This window comes from Oryctolagus cuniculus, chromosome 1 (assembly GCF_051225735.1).
Source record: "Oryctolagus cuniculus isolate XC-2025 breed Fujian yellow rabbit chromosome 1, ASM5122573v1, whole genome shotgun sequence".
Classification (NCBI taxonomy): domain Eukaryota; kingdom Metazoa; phylum Chordata; class Mammalia; order Lagomorpha; family Leporidae; genus Oryctolagus; species Oryctolagus cuniculus.
The window spans coordinates 99,389,012-99,416,027 of record NC_142867.1 but is presented as its reverse complement, the minus strand read 5'-3'; the positions used below and the strand labels follow the sequence as shown (position 1 = coordinate 99,416,027).

General features: G+C 39.3%; 1 protein-coding gene and 1 long non-coding RNA gene across 7 annotated transcripts in view; both read left to right on the top strand.

The window, feature by feature from the left end:
- Positions 1 to 339: 339 nt before the first annotated feature.
- CWF19L2 (CWF19 like cell cycle control factor 2) overlaps positions 340 to 27,016 on the top strand; it is a 167,777-nt gene continuing 141,100 nt past the window's right edge. For all 6 annotated transcript variants that reach the window (XR_016234260.1, XM_008261932.5, XM_089333346.1 and 3 more), the window contains exons 1-6: positions 340 to 561; positions 3,402 to 3,512; positions 5,776 to 5,898; positions 13,297 to 13,410; positions 14,104 to 14,223; positions 25,210 to 25,303. Coding sequence is in view for 5 of the 6 variants with exons in the window: in XM_008261932.5 (XP_008260154.3) it covers positions 457 to 561; positions 3,402 to 3,512; positions 5,776 to 5,898; positions 13,297 to 13,410; positions 14,104 to 14,223; positions 25,210 to 25,303 (667 nt within the window). In the remaining variant the exon portion in view is untranslated. The remainder of the gene's footprint in view (positions 562 to 3,401; positions 3,513 to 5,775; positions 5,899 to 13,296; positions 13,411 to 14,103; positions 14,224 to 25,209; positions 25,304 to 27,016) is intronic.
- LOC149128523 (uncharacterized) lies at positions 3,701 to 4,124 on the top strand. The gene is made up of 2 exons (XR_016234262.1): positions 3,701 to 3,748; positions 3,884 to 4,124. It is a non-coding gene; the product is annotated as an uncharacterized LOC149128523 (long non-coding RNA).

Here is a 27,016-nt window from a genome sequence, read left to right as displayed (position 1 = left end):
AAACATCCACCAAAACAAAACACTGAATCGTCGAAGCTACTTTGCTTTCCTTCCACCGCATTTCTGACCAGCCTCCCTTTAGACCATTCCTCCAGCACTGAACAAGTGAGGACCGGCACTTTGTCTCTAGGGGCTTCTCACTTACTCCAGTGATTTTAAGAGAACATTGGTGGGAAAGTCATTCATACAGTGAAAGGCGCAAAATAAGCGTATACTGAGGTTATCCTGTACACACCGAATCCCCGAAACGAAACTCAGTTACTCTTCCGCAGATCTGCAAGTGTCCCTTAATATCCGGGTGGGAGCAAGCCCAGAAAATCTTGATCGAGGTTCAGAACTGCGCATGCTCTGTAGGTTGAGTAGCGCTCCCTCCTCCCCCTCGTCGGAAGTCGGGGTTTGTGTGTGAAATTACGACTGTCGTAAACTGAGATTTCCTGACGGCTGCCTAGCTTTACGATGACAACAACTATGGCGGCTGCCAGTGGCAGATTTGAAAGTGAGAGGAGTATAGAAGAGCGAAAAGAGCAGACCCGGGTTGCCAGGGCCGAGGTGTTGCGCCAGGTATCTCAGTTTTGGGGCTTTTGTAGTTATTTCGCATTGTGAGAGTTAAGGGTTTCCGGGGGCTAGCCCTCTCACCCCTCCCCTCTGCCCTGTAGTATTTCCCCTTATATCCGAGTGAGATACACAGTAAACTCGTGCGTATCCTCTGTGCCTTACACGATTTGGTAGCTTCCAGTTTCTTATTCTCTGATGGAGCTGTTTGTTTCCTCCAAGTTTCCTTACCTTTTAAGTCATCCGTTCTTGCTATCTCTGCGACCTGGTCTGCGCACTTTAGAGGTGCGGTACAACTTGTCCATGACTGTGCCAACGTGCTTCGCAGCCTTCGTCATTTCTTTAGCTGTATGTGAAATGAAAACAAGCTTGCTTTTTTTTTTTTTTCTTTCCGGGAACACATGAAATGTGTATTTGATTGTATGGTATTTGATTCTCCTTACTGTTGGTGTGCATTCCGGACTTACTGTGAGCTCTTGTTGATTCAAACAAGAATTAACGCAAGAGACTCAGAAAATTTAGCTTCTCATAGTGATTGAGAAACATTGTATTGCTCATTAAGATTCCGATGCACAGACGTAACATATAAAGAGGGAAGTCAACTATTGAGTTACCTGACAAGCTGTTCAAGATGTAAGAAGTGTGGCTACGGAAGGGAAAAATGGTCGTTGGGGAGCAACTTTGGGTACAGCGAGGACAGTGAGAGTTTTTATTTATTTATCTTGGTTTTAAGATGGGAATGTTTTAAAAATGTTACATGCAAATAAGGAGCCAGTAGAGAAGAGGTAGAGGAGGCAGGAGGGAGAAGGGTTAATGACAACAGCTAGGTTTTTAAAGGGGGAAGAGTGAGTGGTTAATTTTGGACTAGGTTTGGTATTGTTCTCTGATTTCAGAGAAAGAGAAAGTATTTTTCAGTCTTGTCTGTTTAGTATTTCAAGCAGTTTTTGGTTTGTAAGATGTGATCAGTTTTATAGTAGAGGTAAAAATAGAATCTGTGGACTAAACTCAGCTTTGGAGTTTGGGGGAAGAATACCGACAGAAACAACCTCTTAGTAATAGTTTCTTTTATTCAACTGTTGTTGAAGAATGAATACAATTAGTAATATAGTAACTTTTTTAAAAAAAGAAAGATAATTGTTGCAGAAACATTGTAAAGGACTGGGTATTGGGCTGTAGGCATTGCATATTGAAGGTGTGGAGGTTTATCTACTGTTTTTTTTTTTTTTTTATTTTATTTGAAAGGCAGAGCTACCCAGAGAGAGAAGGAGAGGCAGAGGCAGAGAGAGAGAGAGAGAGAGGTCTTCCATCCACTGGTTCACTCCCCAATGGCCACAACAGATGGCTGGAGCTGCACCATTCCAAAACCAGGAGCTAGGAGCCTCCTCCAGGTTTCCCACGCAGGAGCAGGGGCCCAAGGATTTGGGCCACCTTCTACTGCTTTCCCAGGCCATAGCAGAGAGCTGGAACTGGCGCCCATATGGGATGCCAGCACTGCAGGTGGTGGCCTTACCTGCTACCCCACAGCGCCAGCCCCAATATCTCCTGTTAACAGAAGTCTAAAGCAGTAGCTGTGAAGATGGTAAAGGGAAAAGGGATTCCAAGTCTTATTAGTAGTAGGGAGATCTGAGAGAGGGAAGAGCCCAGAATGGATCCCAAGATTCTATCCTTAATTAGGAACTCAGTTCACTGGAAATTGGTAATATGGAGAAGTTCTGTTTTGTTTTTGAAATCTTTATATATATATATATATATATACACACACACACACACATATATAATTAATATAAAGAGAACAGGTTTCATGTATTTCATAGATACAGTTCTTTTTTTTTTTTTTTTAAAGATTTATTTATTTATTTGAATGTCAGAGTTACACACAAAAGGAGAGGCAGAGAGAGAGGTCTTTCCATCCGCTGGTTCACTCCCCAATTGGCTGCAACGGCCGGAGCTGTGCCGATCTGAAGCCAGGAACCAGGAGCTTCCTCTGGGTCTCCCAAATGGGTGTAGGGGCCCAAGGACTTGGGCCATCTTCTACTGCTTTCCCAGGCCATAGCAGAGAGCTGGATTGGAAGTGGAGCAGCCAGGACTTGAACTGACGCCCATAAGGGATGCTGGTACTACAGGCGGTGGCTTTACCTGTTAACGCCCCAGCCCCAGCCCCAGCCCCTAGATACAGTTCTAAGATAAATATACTTCCCTCCCTTAGTCCCTCTCCTTCCTTCCTTTTATTAGTTAATTTTTGCAAAAGCCTAAGTTCAGTCTACTCTGTTATCATAGGCTTAATGCACCACTAACCATAATATTCAACAGATAAGAAGTGTAAAGACTGCAGTTCCATAGGAGTATAAACAAGGGCTGAAAACAACAATCAAGTCACAGCTGTCTGTTTTATTCCTATAATTTTTTTGTGTTCTATATTAACTATCACATATCAGAGAAAACATGATATTTGTCTTTTTGGGACTGGCTTATTTCACTAAGCATAGTGATTTCCAGTTGTATCCATTTTCTTGTGAAAGACAGGAGTTCATACTTTTTTATGGTTGACTACCCTGGTGGAAGCAAATTCCGGGCAAGGAACAGACCATTCAATTACCTTTAGGTGAAAAAGGACAATTTTTAAAGAAGAGTGGGTGATTAGTCTTGGACTAAGGTTGGTATGGTTCCTTGATTTTAGCATATGTAAGGTACATGAATAAAAAGCATTCTTCTTGCTTCTCTCTTTGGTGTTTTAAGTAGTTTTGGGCAGGAGTGGGGTTTGTAAACTGCGATAAATTTGCTTTTCTTTTCTTTTTTTTTTTTTTGTTAAAAGGAATCAGGTCAGTTGCTAGTTGTCTTTCTTGTTGTAGGCTAAAGCTAACTTTGAAAAGGAAGAAAGGCGTAAAGAACTTAAACGACTTCGGGGTGAGGATACATGGATGCTACCGGATGTAAATGAGCGAATTGAACAATTCTCACAGGTCAGTACTGTCTTTTGTCTTTTTTTGCACTTATTATTTAAGTTAACATTGGAAGAAAAATTTTATAGAAATTTTTGTAAGTTATAGAATGAATATAACAGAGTTGGCACTGCTGGGTAGTTTTATTGCTTAGGCAGAAGTAATGTGTAGGATTTTGGATATTATGACATTGAAAGATTTTTGTTCCTAGAGTTGGCTAGTAGCAGTTTTAACTCCAAATTTCTGGCTCACTTGTGGTAAGTTTGTGGATTTAAGAAATTGTGCATCTTGGGGGCTGGTGCTGTGGTGCAGCTGGTTAACACCCTGGCTTGTAGCGCTGGCATCCCATATGGGCACCGGTTCTAGTCCTGGCTGCTCTTCTTCCGATCCAGCTCTCTGCTATGGCCTGGGAAAGCAGTGGAAGATGGCCCAAGTCCTTGGGCCCTTGCACTCGTGTGGGAGACCCAGAAGAAGCTCCTGGTTCCTGGCTTCGGATTGGCACAGCTCTGGCTGTTGAGGCCATTTGGGGAGTGAACCAATGGATGGAAGACCTCTCTCTCTCTCCCTGCCTCTCCTCTCTCTGTGTGTAGTTCATACCTTCAAATAAATAAATAAATCTTTAAAAAAAAGAAATTATGCATTTTAACCTTTGTACCTTTATTTATTTTTCTAGGTCTCAAGCTTTGTTTTTTTTTTTCCTACTTTTTTTTTTTTTTTTAGGATTTATTTATTTATTTGAAAGAGTTATGGAGAGAGAAGGGGAAACAGAGAGCGAGAGATCTTTTATCTGCTGGTTTACTCCTCAAATGGCTGCCACAACCAGGGCTTGGCCAGGCCAAAACCTGGCTGAAGCAGGTGGCTAGTTAACCTGCTGGGAACAGCGCTGATCTCTCCTACATTATTTTATTCTTTATGTGACAAATAATTGTGCATGTTTGTGGGACATACTATAATGACTTTATTTACATTATATATTTTAGAAAGATTGAAGGAAACAACATATACATTACCTTTCCAATTTACTATTGTTTTGTGGTGAGAATGTTAAAATCTATTCTTATAGCAATTTTGAAATATACTATAGATTGTTATTAACTGTAGTCACCATGAAATATGATAGGTCACTAAAAAGTATTCCTTCAGTCTAACTGAAACTTTATACCCTTTGATTAATATCTCTTCTATTCTCATTCCTCCTCTCCAGCCTCTTCCAACAATTTTAATTCAAGCTATCTTGTTATATTTTTTATGACCTCATAATGTTGTATGAGTTTTTTTTGTACCATTGAAAGATACTCTGTGTGTGTAGATGTATGCCTATATGTTTGATTATATCTGTATGACACATGAATATAAAAATAAATTAAAACCAAACTTTTCCTTATAATTTTTCCATTAAAAAATCTTAGCTATGGGGCTGGTGCTGTGATGTGGTAGGTAAAGCTGCTACTTGTGGTGCTGACATCCCATATGGGCACTGGTTTAAGTCTTGGCTGCTCACTTCTTATCCAGCTCCCTGCTAATGAGCCTGGGATAGCAGAGGAAGATGGCCGAAGTCCTTAGGTCCCTGCACCCATGTGGGAGACCTGGAAAAAGCTCCTGGCTCCTGGCTTAGGCCTGGCCCAGTCCTGACTGTTGTGGCCATCTAGGGAGTGAACCAGTGGATGGAAGATTCTCTATATCTGCCTCTCAGTAACTCTGCCTTTCAAATAAATAAACAAATCTTTAAAAATTCTTAGTCATATGATTTGTGAGTAGTACATATGCTATTGAAGGTATTTTAAAGGAAGATTTATGTATTTATTTATTTGAAAAGCAGAGTATCAAGGAGAGATTGAGTGATCTGTCTCTATACACTGGTTTACTCCCCAAATGGCTGCAACATCCAGGATTGAGCTTGGCTGAAGCCATCAGCCAGGAACTCTAATGGGTCTTCTACACAGGTGGGTGTCAGGAGTCTAACCATTTGGGCCATCATTGACTGCCTTCCCAGGTGCATTAGCAGGGAGGTGGACTGGAAGCAAGAGAGCTGGGATTCCACCTGGCCTTCTAATGTGGGATGCCAGTCACAGGATTTGGCTTAACCTGCTGTGCCACAACCCTGGCCACTATAGAAAATATCTTAAAGCTTCTTGGAATATTTTATTTATTTGGTGATATTGTTCCTCTCATGAAAGATTTATAAAGCTTTTGGAACATAAATTTTTTTTCTCTCAAAATGGTTCCTTTTAAGGAAGATAAAACTAGGTTGCTTTTTTAACCTGTTGAAAATAATTATTTATAGGAACACTCTGTGAAGAAAAAGAAAAAAAAAGACAAGCATTCAAAAAAAGTAAAGAAAGAGAAGAAAAAAAAGAGCAAGAAGGAGAAATATGAGAAGAGCAAGGAGTCATCTGATAGTTCATCTGTAAGTATATACTAAAATTAACTAAAGCAGCTATTTGTCAGAAAGTTTTTTTGAAGGAATTGTGTATTGAAACTTAAAGCATATGAAGACCTTAAGAAAGTATGACACGAAAATGTCTGGGAGACGTGGACTTGGAGAAGGCCAGAAAATATTGAAAATGTGAACCTTGGATTCCAAAAAACAGAAAACAGGAATATGATTTGGGAAACATTGCTAGTTGGAGCCATTAGAATGGATTAAATACTTAGGGAAACTAAAGGTGAAAACTAGCACTGGAGAGCCAAAAAAGGAAGTAAAGAAGGCTGTGTGTTGGAAAATTAGAAGGAAAAGCAGGAAAGAGAGGTATTATAAACATAAGGGAAAAGAGACTTAAGAGTCTGTTACCTTTGTTTGGTCTTTTCATAGATAATAACATCTCAGGCTTTGAAATAGGATGTGTTTATATATTTACCTTTGGGGGCCAAAGGATGAGAGTGCTTAGTTAGCTGTGTCTCTAGCTGGTTCAGGATGAGAAGACTTAGGAAAATAAAGTAGGCCAAATCCTTTGTGTATGTTTTCAGGGAACAGAGGTTGTGCTTATCGAGAGACAAGCTAGAGATATTTAGGGATAAATGGTCTGCCATGTATGATCTTCATAGGGTTTTCTTCCAAGTTGAATTGCCATAATCTAAAATATGGACCACATAGTTTCAGAAACTAAGTTTTTGCCAGCATGTTGTTAAAGGGAAACATAGCTGGGTATTAGTTAAACTTTTGAAAGTAGATTTTAGTCAGTAATTACAAATAGCAGAGGAAATTGCTGAGCTCAATTTCAACTTGTACAGAGATGTTTGGGCATTTGAAAGGGAAAATAAGGAAATGGGGAGAGCAAGGGCTCAATACAACAACAAAAGTGGATAATTCCAAAGGGTTGGACAGTGTAAATTTGATTAGGCCAATTGTGTTTGCTAGCTGGTAATTTTTTTTTTTTTTTAAGATTTATTTTATTTATTTGAAAGAGTTAGAGAGAGGGAGAGAGAGAGAGGTCTTCTATCCACTGGTTCACTCTGCAAATGGCCACAATGGCTGGAGATGACCAATCTGACGCCAAGAGCCAGAAGTTTCTTCTGGGTCTCCCACATGGGTGCAGGGACCCAAGCACTTAGGTCATCCTCTGCTGCTTTACCAGTGTATTGGCAAGGAGTTGGATCGGAACTAGAGTAGCCAGGACTCCACCAGCACCCATATGGGATGCCAGCGCTGCAGATTGGGTCTTTAACCCACTGTGCCACAGCACTGGTCCCAACTGGCAGTTTTTGAAGTTAGGATTCTTTCCTCTCACAGATACTGGGAAACAGGCTCTATCTTTCCTGATGATTGGATTTCAGTGGGATAGTTCTTAGGTCCTTGAGAAAGGTCCTTTAAGTGATACCATTTTCATAACCCCTTTTTATTCAAATTCCTAAAAAGAGGGGTTTGGGGACTTACCATCAAACATTGGCACAAACGAATAGTAGATTTTTTGGCAGTATTGAGCTTTCCCAGGCAGGCATTTCACTTGAAGGATAGGATCAACCAAGGAAAACTGTCTTATATTTCTAGAAGCCATGCTACAATTTGGTTAAGTCTCTTAGTACAGAAATTCGGATGTAGTAAATATGCTGAGAGTTCTACAGTTCTCAGGATCTTCAGGTGGTGATTGGCTTTGAAAGCCTATCTTATATGAAAATTTAGTATATTAGTTCATGATGAGAAATATAAATGGATAATCTCAGACTAGCCAGCTTATTTTATAATGGTAGAAATATTAAGCTTACAGAAAAAAATTTTGAACATAACTTAGAGCAAAGGGAGGTAGTTAACCTTGTAAGTGAAAAGGAAATAGAGACACTATTTCCAGAATTGTGGCTTTGGGTTGTTGACTCCTTTGAAAATCTGCTAAAAGGAAGTGATCCTTTCTCAAATCCATACACATACAAAGTTAGTTATTTTGGTCACGTTTAGAAAGCTCCCTGGGCCGGCGCTGTGCTGCATTGGGTTAACGCCTTGGCATGAAGTGCCGGCATCCCATATGGGCACCAGTTCTGGTCCTGGCTGCTCCTTTTCCGATCCAGCTCTCTGCTATGGCCTGAGAAAGCAGTAGAGGATGGCCCAAGTCCTTGGGCCCTTGCACCCTTGTGGGAGACCAGGAAGAGGCTCCTGGCTCCTGGCTTTAGATTGGCACAGATCCGGTCGTTGTGGCCAACTGGGGAGTGAACCATCGGATGGAAGACCTCTTTCTCTCTCTGCCTCTCCTCTCTCTGTGTGACTCTGACTTTCAAGTAAAAATAAATAAATCATTAAAAAAAAAAAAAAAAAAGAAAAGAAAACTCCCTGGGATATATGCAAGGATGAGAGCTTGAGAGTCCCCAAACCTGCCAGGCTGTTTAAACATTTATGTTGGTTTGATTAAAGGCACTTTTCTTCCTCTTATTAGAGACACATTGTCCCAGATTCTTTTCCCCTTCTATCCTGGAAATAGATATATGAGAGTACTGTAAAAAGTTTATGAAAAAATGGAATTAAAATATGAATTTATTTTGGTTCAAAAATATTTGAAAGCCATATATAATGTGTTTTTACTGCACATTTCCATGGAATTTTTGAGGACCCCTCAGATGGATGGATTTAAAAACATTTGCACCAAAGTTAACTTATCTTTTAATTCCATTTTAATGAACTTTTTAAAGTACTTCTGTATATATTTTGTTCAATGTACAATAGGTACACGCACATATCTATCTATCTGTATATACATACATATGTATATGAAGGGTATGTGTGTGTGTGTGTGTGTATGCCTAAGACAGAGTTGTTTGAATAAGTGCCTATGTTCATACCACATTGAAGAGGATTGGAGAATGCAAAGAAATTTGTGCTATCAATGAAGGAAAGGAAGGACAGTGAGTTAGAATAGCTAGGTAAGTTAGGTTGTTGGGAGATCTTTTTGAAAAAATATTTTTAGGGAAAGATAACTAATACGGAGGAAAATGATAGATTTGTTCCAAGGGGAAAGGGTTAGCTTTGATCAGCAGTAGGTGTACTCTCTCTTCTGAGCTAGGAGGGAAGTTGTGAAAATGTGTACAAATAAGAGAAATGAGGTGGTTCCTTTGTGAACTTGAAGTTTCCTTTGCTTTTAACTTTCATATAACCCAAGTTTTGCTTTTGTTGTCTTTGATTTTGGGGTCTAATACAGAAAGGTATTGCCTATGCCAGTGTCTTAAAGTGTCTCCCCAATGTTTTCTTCTAGTAGTTTCATAGTTTCAAGATGTATAGTTAGATCTTTGATCTATTTTGAGTTGGCTTTTGTTTGCATGGCGTGGAGTGGTGAAGGGAGAGTGTTTTCTGCACATGGATATCTAGTTTTCCCAGCACTATTTATTAAAGAGGCTATCATTTCTTCAGTGTATGTTGTTGACATCTTTATAGAGAATCAATTGGCTGTAGAAGCATGGAATCATTTTTGGGATCTGTGTTCTATTCCTTTGATTTATTAATTCATTTTTATGCCAATACCATGCTGTTTTATTTACAAAAGTGCTATAGTATGTCTGCAAATCAGGTATGGTGGTGAGTCCAGCTTTGTTCATTTTGTTCAGAATTGCTTAGCCTATTGAGTGTCTTTTGTGCTTCCATGTGAATTTTACAATTAATTGTTCTAACGTGCCAAGGGATTACAATTCAGTCGCATCAAGGTGGCATGTACCGATGCCATCCTACTAGTCAAAGTGATCAGTTTCAGTTCATAATTGATCATAATGATAGGATTAAGTGTCAAAGGGATCACATAAACAAGACTAGTGTCTGGCTTAACCAGTTTGCATTCCCACCAACAGTGGGTTAGTGTCCCTTTTTCCCCACATCCTTGCCAACATCTATTGTTGGTAGATTTCTGAATGTGAGCCATTCTAACCGGGGTGAGGTGAAACCCCATTGTGGTTTTGATTTGCATTTCCCTGATTGCTAGTGATCCTGAACATTTTTTCATGTGTCTGTTGGCCATTTGGATTTCCTCTTTTGAAAAATGTCTATTGAGGTCCTTGGCCCATCTCTTAAGTGGATTGTTTCTTTTGTTGTTGTGGAGTTCCTTGATTTCTTTGTAGATTCTGGTTATCAACCCTTTATCTGTTGAGTAGTTTGCAAATATTTTTTCCCATTCTGTTGGTTGCCTCTTCACTTTCCTGACTGTTTCTTTTGCAGTACAGAAACTTCTCAATTTGATGCAATCCCAATAGTTAATTTTGGCTTTGACTGACTGCACCTCCGGGGTCTTTTCTAGGAAGTCTTTGCCGGTACCTATGTCTTGCAGGGTTTCTCCAATGCTCTCTAATAATTTGATGGTGTCAGGTCGTAGATTTAAGTCTTTAATCCATGTTGAGTGAATTTTTGTGTAAGGTGAAAGGTAGGGGTCTTGCTTCATGATTCTGCACATGGAAATCCAATTTCCCAGTACCATTTATTGAATAGACCATCCTTACTCCAGGGATTGGTTTTGGATCCTTGATCAAATATAAGTTGGCTGTAGATGTTTGGATTGATTTCTGGTGTTTCAATTCTGTTCCATTGGTCTATCCATCTGTTTCTGTACCAGTACCATGCTGTTTTGATTACAACTGCCCTGTAGTATGTCCTGAAATCTGGTATTGTGATGCTTCCAGCTTTGTTTTTGTTGTACAAGATTGCTTTAGCTATTCGAGGTCTCCTGTGCCTCCATATGAATTTCAGCATCATTTTTTCCAGATCTGAGAAGAATGTCTTCGGTATTTTGTTTGGTATTTCATTGAATCTGTAAATTGCTTTTGGGAGAATGGACATTTTAATGATGTTTATTCTTCCAATCCATGAGCATGGAAGATTTTTCCATTTTTTGGTATCCTCTTCTATTTCTTTCTTTAAGATTTTGTAATTCTCATCGTAGAGATCTTTAACGTCCTTGGTTAAGTTTATTCCAAGGTATTTGATTGTTTTTGTAGCTATTGTGAATGGGATTGATCTTAGAAGTTCTTCCTCAGCCATGGCATTGTCTGTGTATACAAAGGCTGTTGATTTTTGTGCATTGATTTTATACCCTGCTACTTTGCCAAACTCTTCTATGAGTTCCAATAGTCTCTTAGTAGAGTTCTTTGGGTCCCCTAAATAAAGAATCATATCATCTGCAAAGAGGAAAATATGACTACTTCCTTCTCAATTTGTATCCCTTTAATTTCTTTTTCTTGCGTAATAGCTTTGGCTAAAACTTCCAGAGCTATGTTGAATAGCAGTGGTGAGAGTGGGCATCCCTGTCTGGTACCAGATCTCAGTGGAAATGCTTCCAACTTTTCCCCATTCAATAGGATGTTGGCCGTGGGTTTTTCATAAATTGCTTTGACTGTATTGAGGAATGTTCCTTCCATACCCAGTTTGCTTAGAGTTTTCATCATGAAAGGTTGTTGTATTTTATCAAATGCTTTCTCTGCAGCTATTGAGATAATCACATGGTTTTTCTTTTGCAGTCTGTTAATGTGGTATATCACGTTGATTGTTTTGCGAACATTGTACCATATCTGCATACCAGGGATAAATCCCACTTGGTCTGGGTGGATGATTTTCCTGATGTGTTGTTGCATTCTATTGGCCAGAATTTTATTGAGGAATTTTGCGTCTATGTTCATCAGGGATATTGGTCTGTAATTCTCTCTCAATGATGCATCTTTTTCCGGCTTAGGAATTAAGGTGATGCTGGCTTCATAGAAGGAATTTGGGAGGATTCCCTCTTTTTCGATTATTCTGAATAGTTTGAGAAGAATTGGAGTTAGTTCTTCTTTAAATGTCTGGTAGAATTCAGCAGTGAATCCATCTGGTCCTGGGCTTTTCTTTGTTGGGAGGGCCTTTATTACTGTTTCAATTTCTGTCTCAGTTATGGGTCTGTTTAGGTTTTCGATGTCTTCCCGGTTCAATTTAGGTAGGTTGCATGTGTCCAGGAATCTATCCATTTCTGATAGTTTTCCCTGTTTGCTGGCATACAAGTCCTTGTAGTAATTTCTGATGATTCTTTTTATTTCTGTAGTGTCTGTTGTTACATTTCCTTTTTCATCTCTGATTTTATTGATTTGGGTCTTTTCTCCTCTTTTTTTAGTTAGTTGGGCCAATGGGGTGTCAATTTTGTTTATTTTTTCAAAAAAACAGCTCCTCGTTTGGCTGATTTTTTTGTGGGGATGTTGAATTTAGACTTCTTTGTTGATTTGATACTTATCTGTTATGTAGACACGGTAAGCAAAATGCCTTATCAGCCAGTTTACCCAATATCTCTGCATTTTTAGATCCAGGGAAATCTCAAAATTTGAAACTTAGGTGTAAACAGCAAACTTGGGTTTAGCCGGGGGCCATTTCTCCTCTTCTAGTGAGGCAAAAATGTGAGGCTCCACTTGACGTTGGTAGGAACTAAAGCTTTGCGCTGAAGTGAGTTTTCTACCCAGCAGTTCTTTTTTTTGTACTTTCCTTTGACTTGATAATATAGCTGATAAGAAAGGAGAAATAATTTGTTGTGCTTTGTGAGCTTAATTCAAAATAGTGGGTTTGCATTTTCTTTCAAATTTTTGATGTCATTTTGTTGGAAATATGTGTAAATTTTTTTTTTTTAATTTATTTTAGGGGCTGGCATTGTGGCATTGTAGGCTAAGTCTCTGCCTATGGAACCAGCATCCCAAAATGGTGCCGGTTTGTTTCACTATTGTTCCTCTTCTGATCCAGCTTCCTGCTTATGGCCTGGGAAAACAGTGGAAGATGGCCCAAGTGCTTGGGCCCCTGCACTCACGTAGGAGATCCCAAAGAAGCTCCTGGCTCCTGGCTTCAGATCAGTCCAGCTCCAGCCATTCTGGTCATTTGGGGAGTGAACCAGCGGATAGAAGACTTTTCTCTCTGTCTGTCCATCTCTCTGTAACTCTGCCTCTCATGTAAATAAATCAAATATTTTAAAAAAAATATTTATTTTATTTATTTGAGAGGGCGAGAGAGAGAGATAGCGAGTGTGAGAGAGCGCTTCCATCAGAGGCCCCAGATGGCTACAGTAATCAGGGCTGAGACAGATAGGAGCCAGGAGCTTCTTCCAGGTCTCTCAAATGGGTGCAGGGGCCCAAGCACTTTGATGATCTTTCACTGCTTTCCCAGGTGCATTGCAGGGAGCCATGGATCAGAAATGAAGCAGCTGGGACTTGAGCTGGTACCCATTGGGAATGCTGGCATTGCAGGCAGCAGCTTTACCTGACATGGTACAATTCCATCCCCAATAATTTCATTTATTATTATTATTTTTAGGAAGCTCAGTTTATATCACTAAGTCTATAAATTTAATATGAAAGTATGCAAATTTCAGAATTGCACTTACGTGTTAAATTTTCTTAGAGCTCTGAAGAGGAGTGGGTTGAAGCTGTTCCACCCCAGACTTCTCACCAGGAAAAGGCCTGGAAAGTGAAAGGTGAAAAGTCAGAAAAAGAAGATGACAGTAAAGTTACTCAGGTAAGCAAGCAACTTGATTTTAGATAAGGAAGTACCTATCAACTTGCAAGACTAGAAATATGTGATTTCTTTAGGAGAAAAATTGGTCTTTGAAAACAATAAACTCTAAGAATAATTTTCGCAAGCAAGGTATTTGCTGAGCCTTAGTCTGCTCTCCTGCTCAGTGCGTGCTGGTTTCTGTTCTAGTCCTTAGGAGGATTTCCCTGCTTCTTGTTGATGGGGAAGTGACACTTTCCCCTCATCTGTGTGCAGCCTTATACTATTACTGCTAAAGGAGTAGAGTTCAGTCAGGTTTTCTTTCTCTTTATGTCATGCCTTAATCTTCTTAGTCATAATTACAAGTGAATACTTTACAAAATTTGGGTTATAGCTTATATGCCTAAGGAAGAATGGAATTTGCCCATTGTTAGTCACAGATGAAGGATAAAGGTGATAAGAAACTAGTGTTTAATTGCTTGTTTTGTGTCAGTCATTGTAGATCCTATCCTATGTATCTATTACCTTGTTTTCCCTTTAAAACAACCCTGAAAGATACAGATTTATCCCATTTTATAGGGGAAAGACTAAGACAGAAATTTTGAGAAACTTGCTTGAAGTTTTGCAGCTATGTAGAATTTGATCCAACTTTGAGTGTCTCCAAAATCCTTGGTCTTAATGAGTTCTGATGATTGAATTGGCTTTCTTTTTTGACAGAGGGATGAGTGGATGACTGTTGATTTTATGACTGTCAAAACTGTGTCATCATCATCACTTAAAGCTGAAAAGGAAACTCAAAGGAAAATAGAACAGGAGAAAACCCAAGCGCTTGAGCATGTAAGAGAATATTTAAAATGTTTTAACTTTGCAATTTGCCACAAATTGGTAACAGCATTTCTGATTTCTATAAGTGTAATATTAATTGTAAAATGTTTTTTATCTTTTATGGTGTTTAATAAAATTAGTGAGAACATTTATGAAATGTAATTTAAGTTTTTTTAAAGGTTTATTTATTTATTTATTGTTAAAATTCACTGTAACTAGTTTTAGCACAGAGGATTTTTTTTTTCCAAAGAAACCTTCTATTTATTGAGTATAAATTTCATAGTACAACTTCAGGAATATAGTGATTCTTCCCACCATATCTGCCCTCCCACCCTGACTCCCATACCACCACCACCTCCCTCTCCCATTTGCAGTCCTGTTCTCCATTATGAAAAAAAAAAAAAAAAAAGAAGGTCTGTTCAAGTCTTTGCTTCTCAAAGTGTCAATTTCATTTCTACAGATTTCCTTTTAGGTGCTTTATTGGTTATCACAGATCGGTAGAACAGATGGTATTTTTCCCTTTGGGGCTGACTTACTTCACTAAGTATTACATTTTCCAGATTCATCCATTTTGTTGCAAATGACTAGATTTCATTTTTTTTTTTTACTGCTATGTAGTATTCCATAGAGTACATATCCTGTAATTTCTTTATTCAGTGTTCAGTTGATGGGCATTCAGGTTGATTCTATGTCTTAGCTATTGTGAATTGAGCTGCAGTAAACATGGGGGTGCAGCTAAGTCTTTTATTTGCTGATTTCATTTCCCTTGGGTAAATTCCTAGGAGTGAGATGGCTGGGTCATATAGTAGGTCTGTGTGGGGAGCAACTCGGACTAGACTAAGTTACTGGAATTAAGACTTATTCTATGCATCTGCTCTCCCACAATATGGCGCTGAGAAGGGAGAAACAGCTTCTACACAGCTGCATCCAGTTCAACCAATAAACTGTAGGACCCGCTCCTGATTGGAGGAGAGCAGCGTACTCGGCGTGTGGGTAGCAGAGTTGGGATTGGTGGAAGAGGACTATAAAGGAGGAGAGAGACAACATGCACCAGGAACATCTAAGGGGAACATCTGAAGGAACACCTGTGCAGCCCCCGAGAGAGCCGGCCGGTGGTGTGCCGCTCCCCCGCGGAAGTGGGGAAAGTGGCAGGGGGAACCGCCCTTCCACGGAGGTGGAAGGGTCGGTAGCCAACCTGGGAAGAACCAGCAGCAAACCCGGGGAGGGCCGAGCAGACGAAAGAACAGCGCAGGGTCCTGTGTCGTTCCTCCACGAAGACGGGGAGCGACATAATGGTGCCGTGACTCGGATAGGAAGCCTAGGCAGGGTTTAGTGTCGTTCCTCCACGAAGAGGGGGAGCGACAGTCTGTATTCAGATTTCTGAGGTATGTCCAAAATGACGTCCATAGTGGTTTTACCAGCTTACATTCCCACCAACAGTGGGTTAGTGTCTCTTTTTCCCCACATCCTCGCTAGCATTTGTTGTTTATTGATTTCTGTATGTGAGCCATTTTAACTGGGATAAGGTGAAACCTCATTGTGGTTTTGATTTGCATTTCCCTGATGGCTAGTGATCCTGAACATTTTTTCGTGTGTCTGTTGGCCATTTGGATTTCCTCTTTTGAAGAGTGTCTGTGTAAGTCCTTTGCCCCTTTCTTCACTGGGTTGTTTGTTTTGTTGTTGTGGAGTTTCTTGATCTCTTTGTAGATTCTGGTTATTAATCCTTTATCTGTTGCATAGTTTGCAAATGTTTTTTCCCATTCTGTTGGTTGCCTCTTCACTTTGCTGAGTGTTTGACCATAGAGAAACTTCTCGATTTGATGTAAATCCCATTTGTGAATTTTAGCTTTGATTGCCTGTGCCTCTGTTTTTTTTCCCAAGAACTTTTTGCCTTTGCCAATGTCTTGCAGAATTTCCCAAATGTTCTCTAATAATTTGATGGTATCAGGTCGTAGATTTAGGTCTTTAATCCATTTTGAATAGATTTTTGTGTAAGGTGTAAGGTAAAGATCCTACTTCTTACTTTTGCATATGGAAATCTACTTTTCCCAGCACCATTTGTTGAAGAGACTGTCCTTGCTGTAATGATTGATTTTAGCTCCTTGGTCAAATATAAGTTCGTTGTAGATGCTTGGATTTATTTCTGGTGTTTCTATTCTGCTCCATTGGTCTGTCCAGCTGTTTTTGTACTAGTACCAGGATGTTTTGATTATAATTGCCCTGTAGTATGTCTTTAATCTGGTATTGTGATGCCTCTGGCTTTGTTTTTGTTGTATGAGACTAATTATTCGAGGTCTCCTGTGTTTCCATATGAATTTCAGCATCATTTTTTTCTATATCTGAGAAGAATGTCTTTGATATTTTGATTGGTATCACACTGAATCTGTAAATTGCTTTTGGAAGAATGTACATTTTGATGATATTAATTTTTCCAATTCATGAACATGGAAGATTTTTCCATTTTTATCTTTTCTGTTCATGTCTATTAGGAGTTCTGTGTGCTTCCTGTACTTGGTTATCCGTTTTTTTCTCCAAATTGGGGAAATTTTTCTGTTATTATTTCACTAAAAAGGCCTTCTAATCCTTTCTCTCTTTCTATGCCTTCAGGAACTTCTAGAACTCGTATGTTGGGTCGTTTGATAGTATCTTGTAGATTCCCAACAGTATTTTTCAGTTTTCTAATATTTTCTTGTGTTTGGTATGACTACATAATTTCCTGTGCTTGTCTTCTAAGTAGGATATTCTTTCTGCTGCTTCACTGATTTTGTTGTCAAGGCTTTCTACTTTATTTTTCAATTGTTCTCTTGAATTCTTCATTTCCACGATTTCATTTTGATTTCTCTTTAAGATCTCAATTTCGTGGGAGAAATTTTCTTTCATGTTATGTATGGATATCATTAATTCATGCATTTGCTTTTGATTACTTCTAAGTAATCCTTTGATCAATTTTTTGAATTCCATTTCAGGCATTTCTTCAGTCTTATCATCTTCACAATCTACTATTGAAGTGTTGTGTTCTTTTGGCTGTATCATGTTATCTTTCTTATTCTTGTTTCTTGAACTAGTACATTTGTTATTCAGCATTTGTGGAGATACTCATTGGTTTCTTCTTCTTCTTATATTTTTTTTTCACTGTGGTGGCTTTTATCTTTGGACTATGTCTGAGTGGATTAGTGCAGTGTCTGCTTTCAGGGAATACCTGGAGTCATGTGTTGGGTATTGCCAGGGAGCTCTCTTCAGTGCTCCAGGGTGAAGGGCGTATCTGAGGTAACTTACCCAGGTTTGGCGGTAAATCTCCTTTTTCTTTTTTTCTTCTTTTTTAACCTGAGGAGAGGTTTCTTCTTGTCTGTTGGTGTAGCCTCAGCTGAGCTCCTCTCCTCAAAGGAGACCAGTGCCTGGACACTAGCTGCAATGAGTATATTAATCATCTGCTCTGCCACGAAGGATCTGTGCAGTCCTCAGTGTAAGCTCAGATCCCCAGAAATGCCCTTCACCAGGTAACCAGGAAGCCCTGATAATGTGGAGCCTCCCACATTGCCTGCTCAAAGTCCTAGCCACACCCTGCATCCTCCCACACAGACTTACTGTGTTTACAGCCCTGGCACACAAGCCTCCCACAGTCATGAGCCCCCAGCCCCCTGCGTGTTCTCCCCACCAGACTTAGGAATCACTGCTTGGCTGGTTGCTGGGTGCGGACACTAGCTGGTACAGCTGTTTTGTATGTCCAAAATGGTGCCTGCTCTCTGTCAGCTTGTTACAGGATGCTTTTGCAGGATGATCCAGGAGAGAGAAAAAGTGCCCCTCACTTTGTTTTTTCTCCTCTAGTTTGGCGGGTATACTATCTCCCATGAGGCTCCAAGCCAGATTCCCTCTAGGCTCTTTCTGTAGCCTTTTTCCAGTGGCCTGGGCTGCTGTAGTCTGGTCCCACCTTACTCTTCAATGCTAGTTTGGAGGCTCTCGGCTGGTGGGGTCCTAAATTGTGGGCATCCTCGCCCTCCACTGTATTGCTCCATTTAGGGTAGAGTTTCCTCTGCTTTTTTCTAACTCTTCACTTACAGAGAGTTTTTTTTTTTAAGATTTTATTTATTTATTTATTTGAGGGGCAGAGTTGCAGACAGAGTGAGAGACAGAGAGAAAGGTCTTCCATCTGCTTGTTCACTCCTCAAATGGCTGCAATGGCTGGAACTGGGGCAATCCAAAACCAGGAGCCAGGAGTCTCTTCTGGGTCTTGCACATGGGTGTAGGGGCCAAAGCACTTGGGCCATTTTCCATTACTTTCCCAGGCTATACGCAGAGACCTAGATTGGAAGAGGAACAGCCGGGACATGAACCATCCCCCATATGGGATGCGGACACTGTAGACAGAGGCTTAGCCTACTGTGCCACAGTGCTGGCCCCAAAGGTTCATTTATTTATTTATAAATAAATTTAGGTTTAGAGAGAGAGGGATAGAGACAGATTTTCTATCCACTGTTTAATTCCACAGTTGGGTGCATTGGACAGAGCTGGGCCCGGCCAAACCAGGAGCAAGGAGCTTCATCTGTGTGTCCCATGTGGGTGGGCAGGGGCCCAAGTGCTTTCCCAGGCTATAGCAGAGAACTAGATTGGAAATGGAACAACTGGGACACAAACTGGTAGCCACATGGGATGCTGATGTTGCAGACAGTGACTTTACCAGCTACGCCAAAATGCTGGCCCCTGATTTAAAATTTTTTAAAATGAATTTCCTCTAGGAAGTCAGTTTAAAGGTATACTAGATTTATAGGACTGGAGCATATGTAGTTGAGTGAAAACTGAGTTTAGTTTATGATCATTGAATTAAAAGACAAATTGTTTCAACTTATATTTTGTGCATATGCTGAGATGAAAACTATGAAATTGTTCCCATGGGAGGCACCAAAAAATTCTGGATAAAGTATAAAATAATGATTGGTTTAGTGTCATTTTGCTGGTAAAGAAAACAATGGAAAACCTTTAGTGGCCAAAAATTGGGAAAAAATGGACAACATGAATCCAGAAAAATGCTGAAGCTGGTACATGATCTTGGCAGTATAGAATTTTGATTTTAATGGATGCTTGAGGGTAGACTATAAATGCGAGTACCTCTGCAAGACGGGAAAATCTGACTGATAAACTTGTAAAAATCTTGAACTCCACAGGTGATATACTCTCAGTGAAAGGGTGAACTTGGATAAAACCCATTTGAATGCAGTTACCTATCTTAACAGGCAACTTGTACGAAGGGGAAAGCCTCCCCAGAGAATATAAAAAAAGCTCCAAAAATTGTGGTGATTTATAGCTGGGATTCATAAGGCTTTATGGCTTGAGTTTGTGTTAACTATGTGGTCTTAAAAATTTATTTTATGTATTGTATTTTATGTATTTATGTATTGTATTTTATTTTATTGTATGTATTTTATGTATGTATTTATATCTTTGTTTGAGAGGCAGGGAGGCACAAAGAGAGATGGAGAAGATGCAGATGTAGAACTCTAATTCACTGGTTCACGACCCGATGCCCACAATATTTGGAGAGAGGGGCAGGAATAGGCCCAGCTGGGAGCTAGGAGCTCCATCCAGGTCTCCCATGTGTGTGGCAGAAACTAATTACTTGAGCCATTACCGCTACATCCCAGAGTCTGCATTAGCAGGAGGTTGGAGTCAGGAACTAGATGTGGGTGTGGAACCCATGTACTCTACTATAGGATGCAGGCATCTCAACTAGTGTCTTAACAGCTAAGCCAAATGTCTACCACTGAAAATTTTTTTTTTTGTTTTAAAATTTTTGATTTAGATGTAATACTTATATATTTTTATGAGGTACTCTGTAATATTTTAACATATATACACAGTATAAACCAATTAAACCAGGCAGCTAGCCTTTCTTATTTTTAGTTCGTATTTGGAACCTACCACCCACTATCTCCCAGTTCTTTGTACAGGATGTTAAGTCTATTATTGTGAACACATTCACACACCCTACTATGCTATGGAGTGTTTGAATTAGTTAATTCTGTTTTAGTACCTGTTATCCAACCTTCCTCTATCTCCTCTCCCCTTAACCTTTCCAATCTCTAGTACTCGATATTCTAAGTACAGATAGACTGATTTTTTTCACTTCCACCTATGGGAGAAAACATGTGATATTTGTTGTTCTGTATATAGCTTATTTCATTTAATATACATATAATGATTTCCAGTTCCATCCATTTTGCTGCGGATGTCAGGTTTCATTCTTTCTTATGGCTAAATAGTATTCCATTTTGTATTTTGCCACATTTTGTTTATCCACTCATTAAACAATGAATGCATACATTGATTTCATAACTTGACTTTTGGGAATAGTACTGCAGTGAATATGAGAGTGTAGGTTTTCTTTTTCATATGCTTTTTTCATGTACTTCAAGTATATATCTAGAAGTGGGATAGCTGAGTTACATGATAGATCCATTTTTGGTTTCTTGAGGAGCCTCCATACTGTAGACTATAATGGCTTGTACTAATTTGCATTCCTACCAGTAATGCATAAGAGTTCCTCTTTTCCCACAACCTCACCAGCATTAGTTAGTTTGATAATAGCTATTCTAACTAGAGTGAAATGGTAACTCATTGGGTTTTGATTTATATTTCCTTGTTGGCTAATGGTATTGAACATTTTTTCATATATTGTAACCCATTTATGTTTCTTTTTTGAGAAGTATCTGTCCTTTGCCCATTTGTTAACTGGATTGTGTATTTTTTTTAACTTTTATTTAATGAATATAAATTTCCAAAGTACAGCTTATGGAGTACAATGGCTTCCCCCCCATAACGTCCCTCCCACCCGCAACCCTCCCCTTTCCCACTCCCTCTCCCCTTCCATTCACATCAAAATTCATTTTCGATTCTCTTTATCTACAGAAGATCAGTTTAGCATACATTAAGTAAAGATTTCAACAGTTTGCTCCCACACAGAAACATAAAGTGAAAAATAATAGATGATTTTTTTTTTAAATGATGATGAAATCAGATCAGACCTATTGTCATGTTTAATCCCAGTGAGAGTCAAGTTGGGAATTGATAATTTCTTTTCTTTTTTTTTTTACAGAAGATCAGTTTAGTATACATTAAGTAAAGATTTCAACAGTTTGCACCCCCATAGAAACACAAAGTGAAATATACTGTTTGAGTACTCGTTATAGCATTAAATCTCAATGTACATCACATTAAGGACAGAGATCCTACATGAGGAGTAAGTGCGCAGAATTGTGTATTTTTTTAAATTCTTTGTATGTTCTGGATATTAATCCCTTAGCAGATGAGTAGTTTGCAGATATTTTTTCCTATCATGTAAGTTGTCTTTTCACTCTGCATTTTGTTGTGCAAAAGCTTCTTACTTTGATATAATCTCACTTGTCTATTTTTGCTTGTGTTGTGCTTTTGGGATCTTATCTAAAAGTCACTGCTTATACCAATGTCTTGATGTGTTTCATATATGTTTTCTTATAGTAGTTTCATAGTTTCAGGTTGTACAATTAGATGTTTTACCCATTTTGAGTTGATTTTTTTGTGTAGGGTGACAGGTCCCTTACTGTTTTGTTATGGTAGCTTTGTAATATATCTTGAAATCAGGTATTGCGATGCTTTCAGGTTTGTTCTTTTTGTTCAGAATTTCTTTGACTATTCAGCATCTTTTGCGCTTTCATATGAATTTTACAGTTGTTTTTTCCTAGTTCTATGGTGAATGTCATTGTATTTTCATGGGGATTGCATTGAATCTGTAAAACACTTACACATACTTGGTAGTATGAACATGTTAATAATACTCATTTTTAAAAAAATTTATTTAGGGGCTGGCATTGTGGCATAGCGGGTAAAACCACTGGCTGCAGTGCTGGCCCCCCATTTGGGTGCCAGTTAGAGACCCAGCCGCTCCACTTCCAATCCAGCTCTCTGCTATGGCCTGGGAAAAAAGTAGAAGATGGCCCAAGTCCTTGGGCCCCTGTACCCACGTGGAAGACCCAGAAGAAACTCTTGGCTTCTGGCTTTCTAGCACTCCCTGTCCCTTGACAGGAAAAGTAGGGATCAGAGCCTACTGAGATCAATGCACATTTGCCCACTGATGTCCAGGGTCGCCCTGGAAGCATGAGACCTCATGAACAGAGTGGGAAGAAGAGTCTGTGTGGTCTCTTGGGAGAACCTGGGATGGCATTGTGCCTGAAGCTCACTATGAAGTCTGAAATACGCAACCAAAGCTTGAACAGGTTCCCATATGGTATGATGGCATTGGAGGTGGCGACTTTACCTGCTGTCCTACTACGCTGGCCCCAATACTAATTTTTTCAATCTGTGAGAAGTGTTTCCATTTTTTGTGTGTTTCCTTCAATTTCTTTCTTGAATGTTCTGTCATTTTCATTATAGAGGTCATTTACATCATTGTAAATGTATTTTATTTCTATAGCTGTTGTGAATGTGATTACTCTTAGAATTTCTCTCTCAGAAAGTTTGTTATTGGTGTATAGAAATGCTGATTTTCATGTGTTTATTTTGTATCCCAAAACTTTAATGAATTTTTTTTATCAATTTTAGTAGTCTTTTTTTGAAGTCTAGGTTTTTGTATATGTAGATTAATGTCACCAGCAAATAGGGATTATTTGACTTCTTCCTTTCCTACTTGTATGGCTTTTATTTCTTTTTTTTTTTTTAAAGATTTTTATTTATTTGAAAAAACAGAGTTACAGAGAGAGAGACAGAGAGAGAGGTCTTCCATCTGCTGGTTCACTCCCCAGATGGCCGCAATGGCTGGAGCTGTACCGATCTGAAGCCAGGAGTCAGGAGCTTCTTCAAGGTCTCCCATGTGGGTGCAGGGGCCCCAGAACGTGGGCCATCTTCCACTGCTATCCTAGGCTATAGCAGAGAGCTGGATTGGAAGAGGAGCAGCCGGGACTAGAACCAGTGCCCATATGGGATGCCGGCGCTTCAAGCCAGCGCTTTAACCTGCTGTGCCATGGTGCCGGCCCCGACTTTTATTTCTTTCTCTTACCTAATTGGTTTTGGATTTTAAAAGTTAGAAAGTCAGCAGCTAATCTTTCTTGTTTTGGACTTCTCTTTGTTGGTCTGCTTTTTTGTCAGTGATTCAGTCTCATTCATTATTGATCTGTTCATATTTTCAGTGTCTTCATGGTTCAATATTGGTAGGTTGTATGTGTTCAGAAATTCATCCATTTCTCAGAGGCTTTCCAATTTGTTGATATCTGGTTCATAGTAGTCCTTAATGATCCTTTGTATTTTCTGAAGTACCAATAGTAATATCCCAGCTTTTTTTTCCCTTTATTATTTATTTGAAAGGAAAGTGGGGGAAGAGAGGAAAAGAAAGATCCCAACTGCTGGCCCACTCCCAAAGTGCATGTAATGGCCAGTGGTCTGTCAGCTGGGAACTAATAAACTTATGCAAGTCTGTCTTGATCCAGATCTCTCCGAGTTCAGATCTCTCATTTGGGTATCATGAACCCAAACACTGGAGTCATCACTGCTCTTCCCAGAATTTTGCATTAGCAGGAAGCTGGAATCAGGAGCTGGAGTGAACCCACAAGCTCTAATATGGGATCCCGGTGTCCTAACTGATGTCTTTACTGGTAGATCAGATGCTCACTCTTAATATCTCATCTTTCAGCTTGATTTTATACATCTGAGTTCCTCTCCCTCTCTCTCTCTTCTGTGTGTTTTTTGTTAGTTTTGCTAGATGTTTCTTAATTTTATTTTTTCAAAAGGCCAATTCTTTCTTTCATTGATTTGTTGATTTTTTTGACTCTATTTAATTTATTTTTGTGCTAATCTATCCATCCATCTCTCTGTCCTCTCCTAACTTTAGTTTGTTTTTGCTTTTCTGGATCTTTGAGGTTCATCGTCAGGTCATTTATTTGAAATCTTCACATTTTTCTTGTGTGGGCACTTATTGCTAAAATCTTCTCTCTTGGTGCTACTTTTGTATATGTCATAGGATTTGGAATGCTGTTTTTTTATTTTTGTTTGTTTCAAGGAATATTTAAATTTTCCTTTTGATTTCTTTAATGCTTCATTATATTCAAAAGCGTATTTTTCACTTTGTATAATTCCTAAATTTCTATAGTTTCTTTTGTTATTGGTTTCTAGTTTTGTTCAGTTGTGTCAGTAAGACATAAGTGACATAATTTTTGTTTTGAGTTTGCTGAAAAAAGAGAAGATCACTTGTCTTTATTTATTTGAGAGAGAGAGAGAAGAGGGAGAGGAATGGCTTTACCCACTATATCACAACTCTGGCTCCTACTTTAGCCTATCTTTCGTACTTTGAATGTTCTTTTTGTTTTGTCAGTTTGTGGATACATGAGTCATCATTGCTGACAGCATATTAACCCCAACAGCAGTTTAGAATGGCTCATTTGGCCTCATCCCTGATTATTTACAAACCTACTCTCTTGTCACACCTTAGACTTGAAGTGATAGCCAATCTGAATTACTTTCGGTTCCCTGAAAGTGCTTTGCTTTCTCTTTGTCTGAGGCTTCATTCTTTCTGGAGCATCCTTATACCTTCTCTGTCCACTAACCTGCCAAAAAAAAAATTTAGCTAATTTCTCATTGGGTCTAAGATTGCACATATTACTTCTACTAGGAGGAAGTCTTTGATCTTTCATTGTGAGAGAGGTTTGAATTCTTTGCACTGCTCTAGCTTTTTCTATTTCTATCTTCAGATATCAGTTTTTTTTTTTTTTATTATTTCCCTTGCATTAGCAAGGGTTGATACAGGGTTGTTGATGTTACATCTTCTACTTCTGTCACAATTCTGAGACATGTAGGCATTTAGTAAAAATAATGAATGTGAATTTAGATATTATTTCCTGCGAGTACAGAAAAGTGTCTGGAGTTCTAAAATGATTTTTCTGAGGTTGCTGTTGTCAGCTGGGTCTCAGATTCATTATTCATAAATTTTTTTGTTATTGGGTTTATTTTACAATTTTGACTTCTGAAAATGTTTTGTTCTAGTCCAAACTCCTGGAAAGAGAATTGAATCCATACTGGAAGGATGGTGGAACAGGCCTTCCACCAGAAGACTGTGGTGTGTCATCGGTTACTAAAGGTATCTCTAAATTTTGACTGCAGACACAGAGGCATTTCTTGTACCCTGATATTCGTAGGAGAATGACCTGAGTTTACATATGACAAAGCATTGATAAAATATTTGCAGTCTTTGGAAGCCTTATTTAAATTGTTGGTACTTAGAAAGATTATTTTAATTGTGATATATTTGGGATATTTGGGAGCAGGTTGATTAAATACATATTTTTATAATTGAGAATGTTAACACTTGTTTCTGATTTATTTATTTATTTAAAGATTTATTTATTAATTTGAAAGAATTACAGTCAGAGAAGGAGAGACAGAGAGGCAGAGAGAGAGAGAATCTTTTTTTTTTTTTTTTTTGACAGGCAGAGTGGACAGTGAGAGAGAGAGACAGAGAGAGAAAGGTCTTCCTTTGCCGTTGGATCACCCTCCAATGGCCGCCACTGCAGCCGGCGCACCGTGCTGATCCGATGGCAGGAGCCAGGATCCAGGTGCTTTTCCTGGTCTCCCATGGGGTGCAGGGCCCAAGCACCTGGGCCATCCTCCACTGCACTCCCTGGCCATAGCAGAGAGCTGGCCTGGAAGAGGGGCAACCGGGACAGAATCCGGCGCCCCAACCGGGACTAGAACCCGGTGTGCCGGCGCCGCAAGGTGGAGGATTAGCCTATTGAGCCACGGCGCCGGCGAGAGAGAGAATCTTCATCCTCTGAAAGAGACTGCAAAGACTCTGATGGTTGCAAAGACTGGGACTGGGCCAGGGTGAAGTCAAGAGCCAAGAGCTTCTTTTGGCTCTCTCACGTGAGTGGCAGGGGCCCAAGTTTGTGGGCCATCTTCTGCTGCATTCTCAGGCCAGGTAGCTGGATTAGAAGTAGAGCACCCAAAACATGAACCACATGGGATGGTGGCCTTGCAGGCAGTGGCTTTACTCAGTATGCTACAATGCCAGCTCCTGAGTTTCTGTTTTAAATGGATAACACTAAGTGTGATTTTGTGAGTATGTGGAAAAGCATTCATTGTATTACATTCTGTAACATAATGTGAAAAGTATTAATTCTGTGAAATTTTATGAAAATAATCTGTAGGGGCTGGTGCTGTGGTATACTGGGTAAAGCCACCACCTGCAGTGCTGGCATCTCATATGGGTGCCATTTCGAGTCCCAGCTGTTCCACTTCTGATCCAGATCTCTGCTAAGGCCTGGGAAAGCAGTAGAAGATGGTCGAAGTCCTTGGGCCCCTGCACCCACATGGGAAACCATGAAGAAGCTCTTGGCTCCTGGCTTCAATCGGCCCAGCTCTGGCCATTGTGGCCATTTGGGGAGTGAACCAGTGGATGGACACCTTTCTCTCTCTCTCTGCCTCTCTGTGACTCTCTGCCTTTCAAATAAATAAATAACTTTTTTAAAAGAGAAAAAGTAACGTGTAAACATTAAAGATGTAGGTTCGTATCTGCAAATACATTCCTACTTTGCCTGCATGCACAAAATTTGTATTGATCTTAAGAGAATGCTGTTATTTTCCAGCAGATGGAGACAAAATACTTAAGTGGTATATAAGCTTACATAAGATATTTTTAAAGAGTGTTTGTATACTCATTAGGTGTTGTTTTGAAATTTAAAGGAAAGTTTAATTTTAATTCAGGTAGTATTATGAAATATAACATATTTTTATTTTAGTTTTTAGTAGAATATTTTCCTGCTTCTTACATATACTTCATATTTTTGGCTGTTTG